General features: G+C 29.6%; 1 protein-coding gene across 2 annotated transcripts; it reads left to right on the plus strand.

Annotated features, from left to right (window-relative positions):
- The first annotated feature begins 1,829 nt into the window (after positions 1–1,829).
- Positions 1,830–13,677, plus strand: LOC111885448 (nucleoside hydrolase 3). Of its 2 annotated transcripts, none has more exons than XM_023881701.3 (12): positions 1,830–2,039; positions 6,291–6,470; positions 6,552–6,662; positions 10,579–10,914; positions 11,008–11,184; positions 11,279–11,563; positions 11,672–11,794; positions 11,924–12,121; positions 12,247–12,500; positions 12,569–12,773; positions 12,850–13,158; positions 13,247–13,677. In XM_023881701.3, exons 1-12 carry the CDS (start codon positions 1,854–1,856, stop codon positions 13,529–13,531), a joined length of 2,649 nt encoding a protein of 882 aa, XP_023737469.1. In that variant the 5' UTR covers positions 1,830–1,853; the 3' UTR covers positions 13,532–13,677. The 2 variants fall into 2 exon arrangements, with proteins under 2 accessions (XP_023737469.1, XP_052620298.1); XM_052764338.1 differs by lacking the exon at positions 1,830–2,039 and adding an exon at positions 4,822–4,845.
- The last annotated feature ends 2,224 nt before the right edge of the window (positions 13,678–15,901 follow it).

Below are 15,901 nucleotides of genomic sequence, written 5' to 3' on the forward strand. Positions count from 1 at the left end.
TGATGGTCTAAGAAATCTGTCACAAACATGTTGGTTAGGAATCTATGGGAAAAGTCAAAATAGGTCAACAAAATAATTCCGTCGGAATCCCATTGGTTAAACAATCCATCGTAATTCCATCGAAAACCAATTCCATTGGAGTACTCCGGTCATGAAAAACTCAAATGTCAAACGTGTGGCTATCCGTGAGTATTTTTTTTGACAAAATATTCTGTCACATCTTTTACAAATTCTATGGGAAATCCGTCATAAAAAATGACCTACATGAAAAGTTTTCTTGGAGTGGAATTCTTTTGTTGGAAACGGTAGCTATTTAGGTGCTGTTTGTTTTTTGGAAAAAAACATCTTCAGACCTCTTATTGCTGCGTGACGCAGCACACGCGCAACACTTTTCATCTCGCAACTGTTTGTTTTTTAGAAGTCTTCAGAGTCAAAAACCTTTGCGCGTGCTCTGTTTGGTGCATCACTTGTACTGCCTCTTCCAACTTTTTTTTTTTCTTGTTGAAATTTTTATTATATGTTGTTGAAATTTTATTTCACTTTTTTTTTGTTTATTTTTGTTGAATTTTTTTTTTTTGTTTTTTTTATATTGAATAATGATAGATTCCTGATGAAATATCATTATTTTTTTTGTTGAAATATCATTGCTTTTTATTGAAATATCATTAATTATTGTCAGAATATTATACATTATTAAATTTTCCATATTAAAAAAACTATTTTTGATTTATAAAATTAGTTTATTTTAATTTTTTAATATCTGTCGCAGTATACAGATGTTAAAAAAACAAACGCGCTTGTTATTACAGTCCGTTTGGTCCATCTCTTCTACTGCAGAGAGTTGTAGAGATGGTCCGCAGACTTGATGAATTTTTGCTTCAGAATATCAAACAACGCCTTACTCTATAGCCATCAAATTTTGCAGGATGTGGTCATTGAAAAACGCTTAATTTTCTCATTCCTTGAAAAATGTTTGAAAATTCCAAAACGTACAACCGCTCCATGTGGAAAAATCAAACATCTGCTCCATATGGAAAAATCAGGATCATTTAGATACAAACTTTTGAACGTCTCAAATCCTTACGAAGCTACATGTTTTTATAACCAATAAGTCGGGTCGGCTCAAAGCATCAACAACTTGATTTAGTGACTCAAGTTTGTGCTTGACCACGAAGAAAGATTTTGCAAATATTCAACCCACTTAAGATGTGCATTAATTACTTGCAAATATTCAACCCACTTAACATGCCTTGCATTCAACTTGCAAATATTCAACCCACTTAACATCTATTGCATTCAACTTAAGTTGCACGTTAATGTATTGCGTTTCATTATCGGAAAACAACATATAATTAGGCCAAGTATCCAAAAACTCCGGACTAGGTGTAACATAAAATTCTTTGTTATATGTAGAATATTGCGCTTCACATCGTTCCATTCTCACCAAAGAGGCCGATATATAGAACGTTGATTTCAACAGTAATATTATCAAGTCTTTAATCTTAATAGCGATCGAACACTTGGACCATCTACAACTAAATTTGTACCTATATATAGTTTTGACTCATTTGACAAACACAAGTTTTCAGATTTTATTTATTCGCATTATATTATAATGTAGGAGTATAACCAAAGTACAGAAATTTATTATATAAATATATCGAATTAATTATGGTCTCTACTTTGATACAAGTCAAAGATCACATCTTCCAATTGAAAACACGTGGTATGGGTGAATTACAAAATTTAATAAAATCCGAAGTTGGTGGGACAATCTCTATATAAGACTTGGTCAAGTTGTGTGTATATATGTGTGGTGATAGCCTGAAAGGGTTGGTGGGCTGTTCGTAACAATGAGGAAGATATGTCTGTGCTCAACTCCGCTATGTACTTTGATCATAGCTGTAATCGGAATAGCCATATCTACAGTGCATGGCGCCTCTCCTCACCGGATTCTTCTGGATACAGACGTTGACACTGACGATTTCTTCGCTATCTTGTATCTCTTGAAGCTTAACCGATCTGAATTCCATTTTCAGGTTCCTTTTCTTTACCAATTCTCCGTATTTACACATATACGGACATGTATGTGACACAACACCAAGACTAAGTTTTTGAGGGTTTAAATCATCACCTAACACACGTTTTATCCATATCATAAGTTAACTTTAATAAAATATAGTATTATTTTTTTTATATATTGGAATTTATTTATAAATAATAGTCTATTTATAGCGAAATTAATTACAACAATAACGACCAAAGTTAAAAATAGTGATATGTGAAACCTGTGAAAGATATATTATTCGTCCACCTCATCCGTAAAGTATCACACAAAAAGATTTTATTCTATTCAATTATTCCCAAACGAATATATATATATATATATATATATATATATATATATATATATATATATATATATATATATATATATATATATATATAGGTTTAGGTTCATTTGAGACCACCTATATTTTGTGAGACCGTGAGACGCATTTTTTTATTATTTTTAATTTTTTAAAAATTTTTTTTAGTTAATTCAAGTTCCGAAAATAATATTTAAAAAAAGAATTTTTTGATTTTTCCATTTATTTTGCATTTTAAAATTATTTTTAGAATATGTACAGTGTAATATTCTGTTTAGAATATTTCACGTATTTTTCAAAAAAAAAAATAGATTTTTTTTTATTTATTTTTATTTTTTTTATTTAATTCAAGTTCCGAAAATAATATTTAAAAAAAGAATTTTTAAATTTTTTTCATTTATTCTGCATTTTAAAATTATTTTTTAGAATATGCCAGTGTAATATTCTATTTAGAATATTTCACGTATTTTTCAAAAAAAAAAACGGATTTATTTTATTTTATTTTTATTTTTTTTAGTTAATTGAAGTTCCAAAAATAATATTTAAAAAAAGAATTTTTGGAATTTTCCATTTATTTTGCATTTTAAAATTATTTGTAGATTTGGTCTCACGGTCTCACAAAATTAGCATGGTCTCAAATGAACCTGAACATATATATATATATATATATATATATATATATATATATATATATATATATATATATATATATATATATATATATATATAAACATTTAAAGTTTGAGTTTATAATAAGATGAAATAAATATTGAATTATTGAAATTGAAATGTTTATTTTTTTTTAAAGTTTAAATAAATAAACAAAGAAATTGGCTTCAATTTAAAAATTTACAAATTAAAAAGAAAGTTGTATTAATGAAATTGATATCAATTTATTATTACATTTATATCTATTTATCATTACATTTATTACCATTATTATATTTATTATCATTATTATATTTAAATACTATACGAAAATTTATTAAAATGACATTTGAAAACATTTAATTAATCAACTAACCAAGGAACGAAGGAACCAATCATTTTTTCAACTTTTAGAACTTATTTTTTATCAAAAAAAAAAAAAAAAAACTAAAAATACCGAAATTCATAACTTTTTATCCTTTTTTCAATGATATAAAATTCGATTTTTTTTAACTTAAAATTCACCATGTGAATCTTCGAAAATTCACAACGTGAATCCGGATTCACACGTTGAATCCGAAAAATATTTTTCACATTCACAATGTTAATATATGAATTTAGATATTTTTAGATTATTTTTTCGATAAAGAATAAACTTTAGAAATTGAAAAAAAATTTGGTTCCTTAAAGAACCCATAATTATGGTTCTCTATTGAACTTTTCCATATATATATATATATATATATATATATATATATATATATATATATATATATATATATATACAGGGTTCGGTTATTTTGTTTTCACTATCTATTGTGTGCATGTATGACTGATTCTGGACCAATCATTTTAGTTATTTTAACAAAGTGATTAATGCATATTACATGTTGAAGATATAATAGGTATTAATTACATCTTCAACATTTAATATGCATTAATTATTTTTTTAAAATAACTAAAATGATTGGTACAGAATCAATCATACAGTCACACAATAAATAGTGAAAACATTTGAACCTAACTCTTTCTCTCTCTCTCTCTCTCTCTCTCTATATATATATATATATATATATATATATATATATATATATATATATATCCCTATTCTAATAAAAGAATATGTTTAATCTCATATTGACAAGTGTCATATAATTAGAACCCCTCATTAATGTTATATATCATTTATCATGCCATTTGTCAACCTATTAATTATTCATTTTAAATTTCAAAATTTAATTTCTCACTTTAATTTTATTAAATTAATAATTGATTCTTTATTTGAAATTTGAAAATTTAAAATTTCTTTTTTTTAATTATATCAAATTAATAACATTAGATTAAAAAATAAAATTAAATTAATATAAATTATAAAATGATATAACTCTACGTATTTATTTAAATCAACGATTATAATTTTATATAACTAAAAAAATATCTCTTAAGTAATAATTTATTTAAAATAATTGATTAATAATTTTGATTTTTTAATACGAAAGTTTAATTAATTTTATAACCGTGGTTATCACGGGTTATAAACTAGTATATATATATATATATATATATATATATATATATATATATATATATATATATATATATATATATAGAGAGAGAGAGAGAGAGAGAGAGAGAGAGAGAGAGAGAGAGAGAGAGAGAGAGAGAGAAGCTCTAAGTTGAACTAAAGTGAGGAAGTGAACCAATGAATTTTTATCTACACATAATTTTGTTACCAAAATTCACAAATTCATAGATTATGACCGTATCTAAGAGACATGTAAGAAAATTTGTTTGTATGCAGGGGCAGAACCAAAATTTTTCGAAGAAGGTATAATTTTTTTAATAACTTTTATATGGAGGAAAAATATTTTTGAAGAGTCAAAATATATAATTTTGAAGGGTTAAATTTTTTTTTTTAATTTTTTGAAAAAAAACTATTTTTTAATTAGTTTTTAATTAGTCAAAATATAGGACCGCCACATTTGGTTTTTTTCTGTATTTTTTTTTAATGTGAATATACACAAAAATGTGAATATATATATATATATATATATATATATATATATATATATATATATATATATATATATATATATACTAAAATTCTTTGTTTAAATATTATACTTGAAAATATATAGAGTGAGTACTTTCACTAAAATGAAAAAAAAACAATTTTTTTAGTTTAGTGAAAAATTAACATATTTTTCGAAAATAATATTTAAAAAAAAAAGAATTTATCTACAACATTTCTTATATATATATATATATATATATATATATATATATATATATATATATATATATCACTATTTTAATAAAAGAATATGTTTATTCTCATATTGACAAATGTCATACTATTACAACTTTTCATAAATTCTGTCTAACATCTATCATGCCAGTTGTCAACTTATTAATTATTATTTCAAATTTTAAATTGTCATTTTAATTACATTAAATTAATAATTAATTATCCATTTCAAATTTCAAAATTTGAATTACTCACTTTAATTACATTAAATTAATAATTGATTCTCAATTTCAAATTTCAAATTTTAAATATATTGTCATTCTAATTATATTAAATTAATAATATTAGTTTAAAAAATAAAATATAATAAATACAAATTATAAAAAGCTCATTGGTTCACTACATTACACATACAACAACACTCACAACCCATTAAGTTCTTATTCAATAATAATCTCATTTTATTCATTCTATTGAACTATTTAATTACGTTTAACTTCTTTATTCAACTTTACTCCATGTTATCACCCACATTTTATTCGACTCATATTCAATTTTAATAATAAACACATTCAACTCTTATACTACTCACATCGTGGATTTTATGAACATTATAAGGTGTATTTCCATTAAAGGATTGGCGACTCAATTTCTTTGGCGGACAGAAATGTTTTTTAGAAGTATGATTTAATAAAAGTATTTATTAGCCGTTTTATTAAGAAAAACAACTAAAAAGGCTATCCTTATATTCCTGTAATGATTTACATTTATATAATACGAACTTTTCCCTTCACTTAATAGAAGAAGTACAAAATTCGTTCAAAAAATAAATGATGGACAAGGACAAAACGTCACAACTGTTTCTACAGTTATTTACCAATTCAATGAATACTATAATATATTTCTAGTCCATTTCATATATTATAAAACTAAATGGACAAGGACCACATGTTTTTTTTTTTTTTTTTTTCATTTAGTATTCAATATATTTCAAACTACAATATACAACATGTTTGGTGGTGCAGGCAATAACAGTTAACACGAATTCATGGACGAATGCTGGTCATGCAGTAAATCAAATATATGATATTCTTTATATGATGGGCCGAGATGATATTGCTGTTGGTGTAGGAGGTGAGGGTGGAATATCCGAAAATGGTACAATACTACCAAATGTTGGTGGCTATCTTCCTATAATTGACCAGGTATAAACTTATAAATCGATGCAATGCTTTCGCTAAATGGATACGAAATAAATTATAAAGTTGACGTTAAGTTACTGTTAGGGACGTGGTACGGCCGGACCTTGTAGATATAGACAAGCTATTCCTATTGGATCAGGTGGAAGATTGGATATTGATGCAAATTTTGGCTTGCGACGGAGCTTTCTTCCACAGGTATTTAGATGATAATTATTTTTGATGCCGGACTTCATAGGTAGTGTTTGATACATGGTACTAGATTAGACGACTTAATAAAAACTATTTAATGTAACATTTGACTTTGACGGAATAAGAAAAAGATTGAACAAAAACGAAATAGAATAGTACTATTAAAAAAAATAGTTACAACAAAAAAAAGGACATTATAATTAATATACAAAAAATCTGAAAACTGTCATGGATAACATAGTAGTTTTAACATCTTGTTTTGTCTAGTCCAAGTCTTGCTAAAACCTTTGATAATTTTACTACCTGAAAATATAGATCATTTTTGTAAAAATTGGTTGATAATCTAACTAAGTTTCGTAATATGCCATAAAAGAAATAAAATAATAATCCAATATCAAAAAAGTTAAATACCATGGTTATCACATTTATTTGAGCATTCTAACTAAATATTGATATTTATTTAATATTTGGGATATTGATTAAATTAATCATTATAAACAAGACATTGACAATTTTTTTAGGGGTTTTACAAAATAACCACTTTCTCTGGAACATCATTTCTCTGGAACATCATAGTTCAAGTCTTGTCCGGATTCTAAAGTTGACAATCCATAATAATATTTCCGAATCGCCATTTACACATTTTTTAGAAAATCCTACCTACAACTTTATAATGTCATATAACTATATTATCAAACTAACACCATCTAACTAGTCATGATTATTCACCTACCACTAAAAATCATTAGATTTTACACCGCCCTCTATATTCATAATCTATTTAAATCATTTTAAACGGTAGCATAATTCATACCAAAAGTGTGTAGCACCTGACTTTTTAACATAAAGTATATCAATTTTTTTTTTCATTTTTTTAATTTATAAAAGAATTTGGTGTACATTTATGTTAATTAGCTAGATACAAGAAGTTATCAAAAAGATCATTAATAAAAGAAAAAAGAAAATGATCCAAGTCGGACGTCACTAACACAACTACCGATCCTCACTTCTTAAATGTATTTACGTGAACTTGAAAGAAATGAAACAACAAATAGTAAGCTACAAAATCTTAGGTAATAACCTATACAATCATCACATATAATTTCAAATTATCAATTATATGTACATTCACATCATCATCATATAAATGAATATCACAATGCCTTTCAGATAACCCAATATAATTCACATTATGCTTTACAACTTAAGTTTATCATTACAAGGTACTTATTATGTGTTTCTCCACACTCGTTAACTATAAACAACTATAACACAATCTCAACCTTTTGTTATAAACAACTATGACAATTATATTCAACTATAACTACTCAATCTCTGCTAGTTCGGTTATATTCGATTATAACTATGTGAATATATATGATGTTGGCTTTTAACTTGTATAGTACGGTAGTTACGTTCAACTATAATCACCTATGTATAGTAATAATAATTATATTCAGATACAAGCATGTAGTACGACTTATCTACTTCAGATAGATAGTTGCATTCGACTACAACTGCAACTGTTCAACACCGTATACTCTAGATATACAATTGTATTCGACTACACCTGTTTGACACGAGTCAACTACTCAAGATAGACAGTTGCATTCGGCTGCCACTGTTTGACAAGACTTAACTACCATGTTTATAAAATACAATAGTCAACAAATAAAACTTTTTTGTATACATAAATAATAGTTATATACAATTATAACTATTTAACATGATTCAACCACTCAAGATAAACAATTGCATTCATCTACAACTTTTCGACACAACATAGCTACTCAGATTGTACAATACGGTGGCTATCCGCTAAAACCAACTTGTATAGTTCACAACGATAAACTCTATATCGATCCATAGTAACCTATAACCATAAAATTCTACACCAACACCTCCTAGGTCATAACAATAAATAGTTAAGCCAACTATTTTACCCATATACCATAATTCAACTATAAACTTAGCTAAATCAAATCCTTATTCCACATAAGAATAACTTGCTATAATACTCAACTATACTAGTTTAATACAACTTACAACAACATACAACTCTATTAGGCTTTTAACTCATAAATATTGATCCACAATAATCATCATATTCTATTCATTTTAATAAACAATAATAAACATTTATCTAGATATCAACTATCTAGAGAAGGAGTATTGTCACTTACCTATAACGTGTTCGATATATAATTTCCAAATTCTCAAAATTTTGTTCCCGTTTCCGTTTCCTCAGCTTCAATACTGCCATGTAGCTTAATTCTTCATCCTCTTTATAACATCATTTATGTATGAACCAATTACACTTCATGAATCGGTTATCTACATATCTTAATCCATTAACACATAAGTTCAATCTCACGGTACTCATCAACATATCAGTTCAAGTATTATACTCAAAGTATAAATCATTAATGCGTAACTAATGATCATAATCAAAATTTACATCAAAGTGAATTATAGTCTATGGGTGTATCATATACATGTCTTAAATCATTAAGACATGAGATTAACACCACTTTATTTAACAATTTACTAACTTGAGTATCATAACTCCAACACATAAGTAAATTATATATGAATTATTTATCTCATCAAAAACAATTATACTTCATGTATAAATCATCCATATAGCTTAATACATTAAGTTGTGAAATCAATTTTAATTATATCATACTTTGCCAAATCTAGGGTTCACGCCCTTCCTAATCAAATCAACATGATTTTTAACTTTAAACTCATGGAATCATGTTTACTAAACATAAATATATCATCACTACAAAATTCGTTTTCCAATTTGAACATATAAACTCAAGAACCTTAGAGATCATAAGCTCTTCACGTATGAGAGTTCAGGTATATCATCAAAACAAGAAAATAACCTTCTTTTGGAGTAGTTGGATCCTAATTCTTGGTTTTCTTGTAACAATCTTGATCAAGCTTCAATCTCCCATGAAAATTGCCCTTAAAGCCCCCAAAATGAGAGTGAATGTCTTGTCGATCAAATGATCAACATAGCTATATTTTATGCTATGTTTTATGACTTCCACTTCAAAACACGATCAGGTTACAAGATTGTTTAACTCTCCTGGACTATCATTTAAACATAGTACTTTTATTAGAAACCTTAAACGACCATAACTTCCTCACAAGGCCTTCATTTTAGCCGATTCTCTGGTCCACACGATCGTGTAACCAACACAGAAAGGGAAATCATACGACATATATATATATATATATATATATATATATATATATATATATATATATATATATATATGTGTGTGTGTGTGTGTGTGTGTGTGTGTGTGTGTGTGTGTGTGTGTGTGTGTGTGTGTGTGTGTGTGTGTGTGTGTGCGCGCGCGCGCCAACACAGAAAGGGAAACCAAAAAGCCGTGCTATTGTTTCTTTAAGACCGTACAATTTCAATTACAAATTTACGTTGTGTAGAACAAATTGGTATCGGAACAAGAAATTTTTGATCAAATATAATGACATTTGGGAGGTTTTTTGCGGTGATTTTAAAGAGAATCCGTCAAAGGGGTTAAGTGGATAATTGAGTGATGATACAATGTTATTTCAAAGACATTTGTTCATCAAAAAACATCTTTTAGAACTCAAGTTTTCACTGAGTCTTGGTGCGTTTTATTTTGACCCTTCAAAATACATAACAAAAGGCATAATTTAATTGTTTTGGTATGGATTTTATTCGATAAAGGGTCGAGTGCTCAAATATGCATGTAAGGTGCTCCGTAGAACTCCTCAAATTTACATCAACATCATTAGTTAATTGAACTCAGATACTACTTAAAAAAATAATAAGCTCAAATCTAGTTTACAAAAAAATAGATAGAAATGATAGTTATAGTGGATAATTGTACTCATTTGTTATCCTTTCATTATATACTAGGGACGTAGGCGATACTCACCTCTTCGACAACCTACTACACAACAAGTACTGATCAAGACCATATCCGAAGGCCCCATTAGTGTATTCACAACTGGAGTACACACAAATTTTGCTCTTTTTCTTATGTCAAATCCACACCTGAAGAAAAATATCGAGCATATTTATATTATGGGAGGTGGTGTGAGGTCAAAGAACCCAACTGGTTGTTGTCCTAAAAATTCGAGCTCATCTTGCCAGCCTCAACAGTGTGGTGATCATGGGAATATGTTTACAGCCTTCAGAAGTAATCCGTACGCAGAATTTAACTTCTTTAGTGACCCTTTTGCTGCATATCAGGTAACCTTAGATAAACAGTCTTCCAAAATCTAAAATGGTGCTACATACTAGTATCTATAGATCTTCATCTTACATTCTTAACAACAATTTCAGGTTATTCATTCGGGGATTCCAGTAACACTTGTTCCATTAGATGCAACAAATACGATTCCCATTACTCAACAGTTCTTTGAGATGTTTGAGAAGAATCAAGATACATATGAAGCCCAATATATTTTCAAGTCTCTGAAGATGGCTCGTGATACTTGGTTTGATGATCAGTTCTTTACGGTAATGTTTTTTTAGGTCCTTTTGTTGATTATTAGTCTTCATGAATTATGATCAGTTTGTAAAATGTAAATACTTTAATCTTTATGTTTCACAGAGTTATTTCATGTGGGATTCTTTTATGTCTGGTGTTGCGACATCATCTATGCGTAACACAGACAAGGAAAACCTGGAAAATGAATTTGCAGAAATGGAGTATATAAATATCACTGTGATTACATCGAACGAACCTTATGGGATATCTGATGGCTCAAACGCACTCTTCGATGGCCATAAGATCCCAAAATTTGACTTGCGGAAGAATGGAGTTCATAGTGGTCATGTTCAAACAGGCATTCACGATCCATTTTGCTTTCGTGGGAATGGAACAGGAATATGCAAGGTGGTTTCACAAGAACATTATAATGAATCTATAGTGTTTATTCTTAATAATTTTACACATTTATGTTATTTTTTAATACAAAACTAGAAACTGAATCTATGATTTTAGGATGGTTATACCGAAGAAATCAGTGGACCGGATTCGGTGCGCGTACGTGTTGCCACACGAGCAAAGCCTAATCGCGACAACACAAGCACTTTGGATAGAGAATATTATGTTGGTTTTCTTGATGTAAGTTGATATCAAATATTTCCAAATCTTGTGTTATGATCTACTTTTTAAATCACATAACAAGATAACATTACATGTTTTTTTTTTTTTTTTTTTTTTTTTTTTTTTTTTTTATATATATAATTCCAGGTAATAAATCGACCTCAACAAAGAGGTCGATTCAATTTCACATCAGAATTCCCTTATTACAAAGAAGTTTTCTACAAACCGGATTTCAATGGGAAAAAACTTGGGAAGAGTGTCGTGTTTGATATGGATATGAGCGTGGGAGATTTCTTGGCGCTTATATATCTACTAAAAGTACCCGTTGAAGAAATTAATCTCAAGGTACTATATATAATCTTCCTCATTTTAGTTTGAGTCACCATAAATAAAGATTTTTTTTTTTCTTTCCCAAAACTATAGTAAAAGTGAAATGGATTATTGTTTGTGTGTGGTTAATTTTATTTCAGGCCATACTTGTAACTGGAACTGGATGGGCAAATGCTGCAACAATCGATGTGGTCTATGATGTGTTACATATGATGGGTCGTGATGACATTGCAGTTGGTTTAGGGGATTCCTTTGATTTGAACCAGTTTTATCCAAATCATTCAAACATTGGTGATTGCAAGTATTCAGAGGCTATCCCACATGGAAGTGGTGGTCGTTTGGACTCAGATACTCTCTATGGACTTGCACGCGATCTACCAAGGAGCCCTAGAAGGTTGTCTCTCTTGTTTTTGTATATATTGATAGTTTTGAATCCTCGTGTTAAGTTTCTTTATTTTGCAGATATACAGCTGAGAATTCAATCGATTTTGGAGCACCTCGTAACACCGATTTCCCACAACTTAGACAACCATTAGCATTAGAAGTTTGGAAATCAGTAGTGGAATCTATCGATCATGGATCGAAAATTACAATCTTGACTAATGGACCATTGACAAATTTAGCAAACATCCTACTTTCAGACACAAATGCTAGCTCGATAATTCAGGTGAGTCATGTTCAGTTGTTCACCTTCGTATCATTGTTTCGTAATTAAAATTCAACGATCTAATATGAAATTACAGGAAGTATTTATACTAGGAGGACATATTGAATATATGAACAACAAAGAGAAAGGAAATGTGATCAATATTCCATCGAATGAGTATGCAGAACTAAACATGTTTCTGGACCCTTTAGCTGCAAAGACAGTGTTCGATTCCTCCTTGAATATCACACTCATCCCTCTTCATATGCAACGTAAACTCAACGCATTTCCAGAGATCATAAAAAGGTTGGGAAAGAAAAACACTACACCTGAAGCTCTTTTCGCTCAACGCTTGTTGAAGAGGCTTCATAGCTTACAACAAAAGCATCACGCATATCGAAATATGGTATTTGAATTTGAACTACTTTCATTGAATTTGTGAGACACAATGTTACAAACTGTTTTAAATAAAGTTTTGATTGTATATACTACAGGATGCATTCCTGGGAGAGATTTTAGGAGCAATTATCTTTTCAGGGGACAAAAAGCCATTAAATTCAACCTTCCAAGTAGAGCATTTGAGGGTCATTGCAGAAGGACGTACACAAGAGGATGGACAAGTTATCGTTGACACAAGAAAGACGAAAGGATTCAAAGTGTTGGAGGATTTCAACATTGTATCATGCTACAATATATTTGCTGAACACCTTGATAGTCGAGAACAATCAGCTATCATAGGAAGCTTTGATGAGCAAAAGAGGCTTTGGAGTTCACCTTAAAATGGAATTGTTGGTAGTTGACATGTTTGATTTAATCTTTCATATGGCAATAATTTCTGCATATGGTGCAGTTCTGTAAAACTTGTTGCAATATGGTGTTGTTTTAGAAGTGTTTCTACTAATGAAGAAATCCAATTCAGTTATAACTATTTTTTAAAAAATAAAGCTTTATTTATAGATAAAAACAAGAAAATTTAGACTAATGGGAGAGTGTCACTTGGCTTGAATTAGTCGAATGGAGCTTACTTTGCTAACATATTTTAAAGTTAAGTGGGTGAATTAGAATTAAAGAAGGAGAATCTTAAATGAAACCGAATTAGAAATAGAGCAATAAACTAAACGACTCTGTTTCACTGTTTCACATACTATCACACCGCCGGCCGGCAGTGGAAACACCGGGTTCGCGACGTTGGGATGTTCGATTATAGACTTTCAACATACAATATTGAATAGTAAAAGGAGATATGTAACATAAATATCACTTCTATTCGCTTGTCTTGGTTTACATCGTTACATAAATTTATATAGCCTTGGCTAACTTTGGATTTCTCAATATATTTCCAATCATCTCTCAGATGTTGTGACGAGGTCTTCCATCCTCTCAATATCCTAGAAATACATGTAATTTTGAAAGGTCAACATAATGTTGGTAGGTCTGATGGTTTTCTTAACTAAAGTAATACTTATAGTATTAGGATCTTTGTTTATGAATATGAGATTGTATTTCCGTGGTAGTGTCATTCTGTCTTATTGGCTATTATTTCTTACTAGAATAAAATTTAGATCTACTTGGGTTTACTAAAGTATTGCTACTCCCTCTAGGGGTCCCTTAAGGAGTACCTTTTATAAGGTTCTTTACTTATTATGTGTTGAACTATCCTAAAGGTTTAACCCTGTCTCTAGATACTTGTATTGAATCATGTTAAAATTAGTCCCTATAATCGACGTTATAACTATTGCTATTATCCGCCTAGAATGCTGACGCTCAATTAGACGTCACCATAAGATCAGAAAGTTATTTTTTGCTCCGACTGCCATAGCGACATTGAGAGGGGGGGGGGGGGGGGGGGGGGGGCGGAAGTGGGCAGCCGCACATGGTCCAACTTTTTTATTATATATTTTTATTTAAAAATAAAAGCTTATAATAACGATAAGATCCCTTTTCTGGCTCGTCCGGGGCTTTTGATGATATTTGATTCCCCAGGATCGGCCCTGCCGACTGCCGTCAGGTTGTAGCTAGCAACCGCAGGTGGGGATGTCAATCCCATATCTACCTATACATATCTTTCCCGGTGACTTAAGATTTAATGATCATAGGCTTGAGACTTTTAGCTAAAGGTTATCTATTGGATAACTCATTTAACAAATGTTTCTGTTTACGTTCTAATTACATGAGATACTTATATGTATGTATATGTATGTATATATATATATATATATATATATATATATATATATATATATATATATATATATATATATATATATATATATATATATATATAGTAGGTGTAAAACCCGTGTATTATACGGGTTGATTAATAAAATATTAAATATCAAGATGTAAAATATTAAATATCAAGATTTTAGAAAAAAAAATGGTTATGAGGGTTTAAGAGGTAGCTTTATACTCTTTCCAATAATATTAGATGAAATTCATATAGAACATAATTAATCTCCAACGCAAGTTGTAGCACCTGGTTCTTGGTACGTATTCTCTTGTTATATACTTTGCATTTTGGCCTTGGACTCGGCGAGTTGAAGGTCTAACTCGCCGAGTAGAAGCGATAAGGGACACGAGACTTAAGTAGTCTACTTGGCGAGTCGGTCCCCAGACTCGGCGAGTAGACCCTGTTTGGACAAAAACCCTAATTCGAGGGTTCGCACCCTATTTAAACACCTTAACTCGGCCTTCTTAGTCCTATTTGCTCCCAGAAGACCCCCATAGCAAACCTTAGCCGTTATTAAAGCAATCTAAGATATTTGGAGTGATTTTGGTGCTTTTGTGATCCAAGGAAGGAAGGTAAAGCTTGAAGGATAAGGAGGAGGCTAGGCAGATTCGGTTTTGAGCATAATTTGCAGACTTCAGAAGGTATAAAGTCTATACCTTGCTTGCTCTTTTGATAGATCCCATTTTGTGGAGTTTAGGGCTTTTCTAAACCATTTTGGTCACCAACCATGATTGCAAGCATGGTTTGAGGTTGATGTTTCGGATCTAGGTCCTTAGAGGGGTTACAAGGCAGAAAGGAGTGGCTTTTGCACTCAAAGAAGACCCCATGCATTGTGAGAGCTTGTTTTAGGACCTTTTAAGCTCAAAGTCCCATGCAAGCACGTAAAGGTTGTAACTTTACGTGCTAGATTGATTGTAGA

This window comes from Lactuca sativa, chromosome 5 (genome assembly GCF_002870075.4).
Source record: "Lactuca sativa cultivar Salinas chromosome 5, Lsat_Salinas_v11, whole genome shotgun sequence".
NCBI lineage: Eukaryota > Viridiplantae > Streptophyta > Magnoliopsida > Asterales > Asteraceae > Lactuca > Lactuca sativa.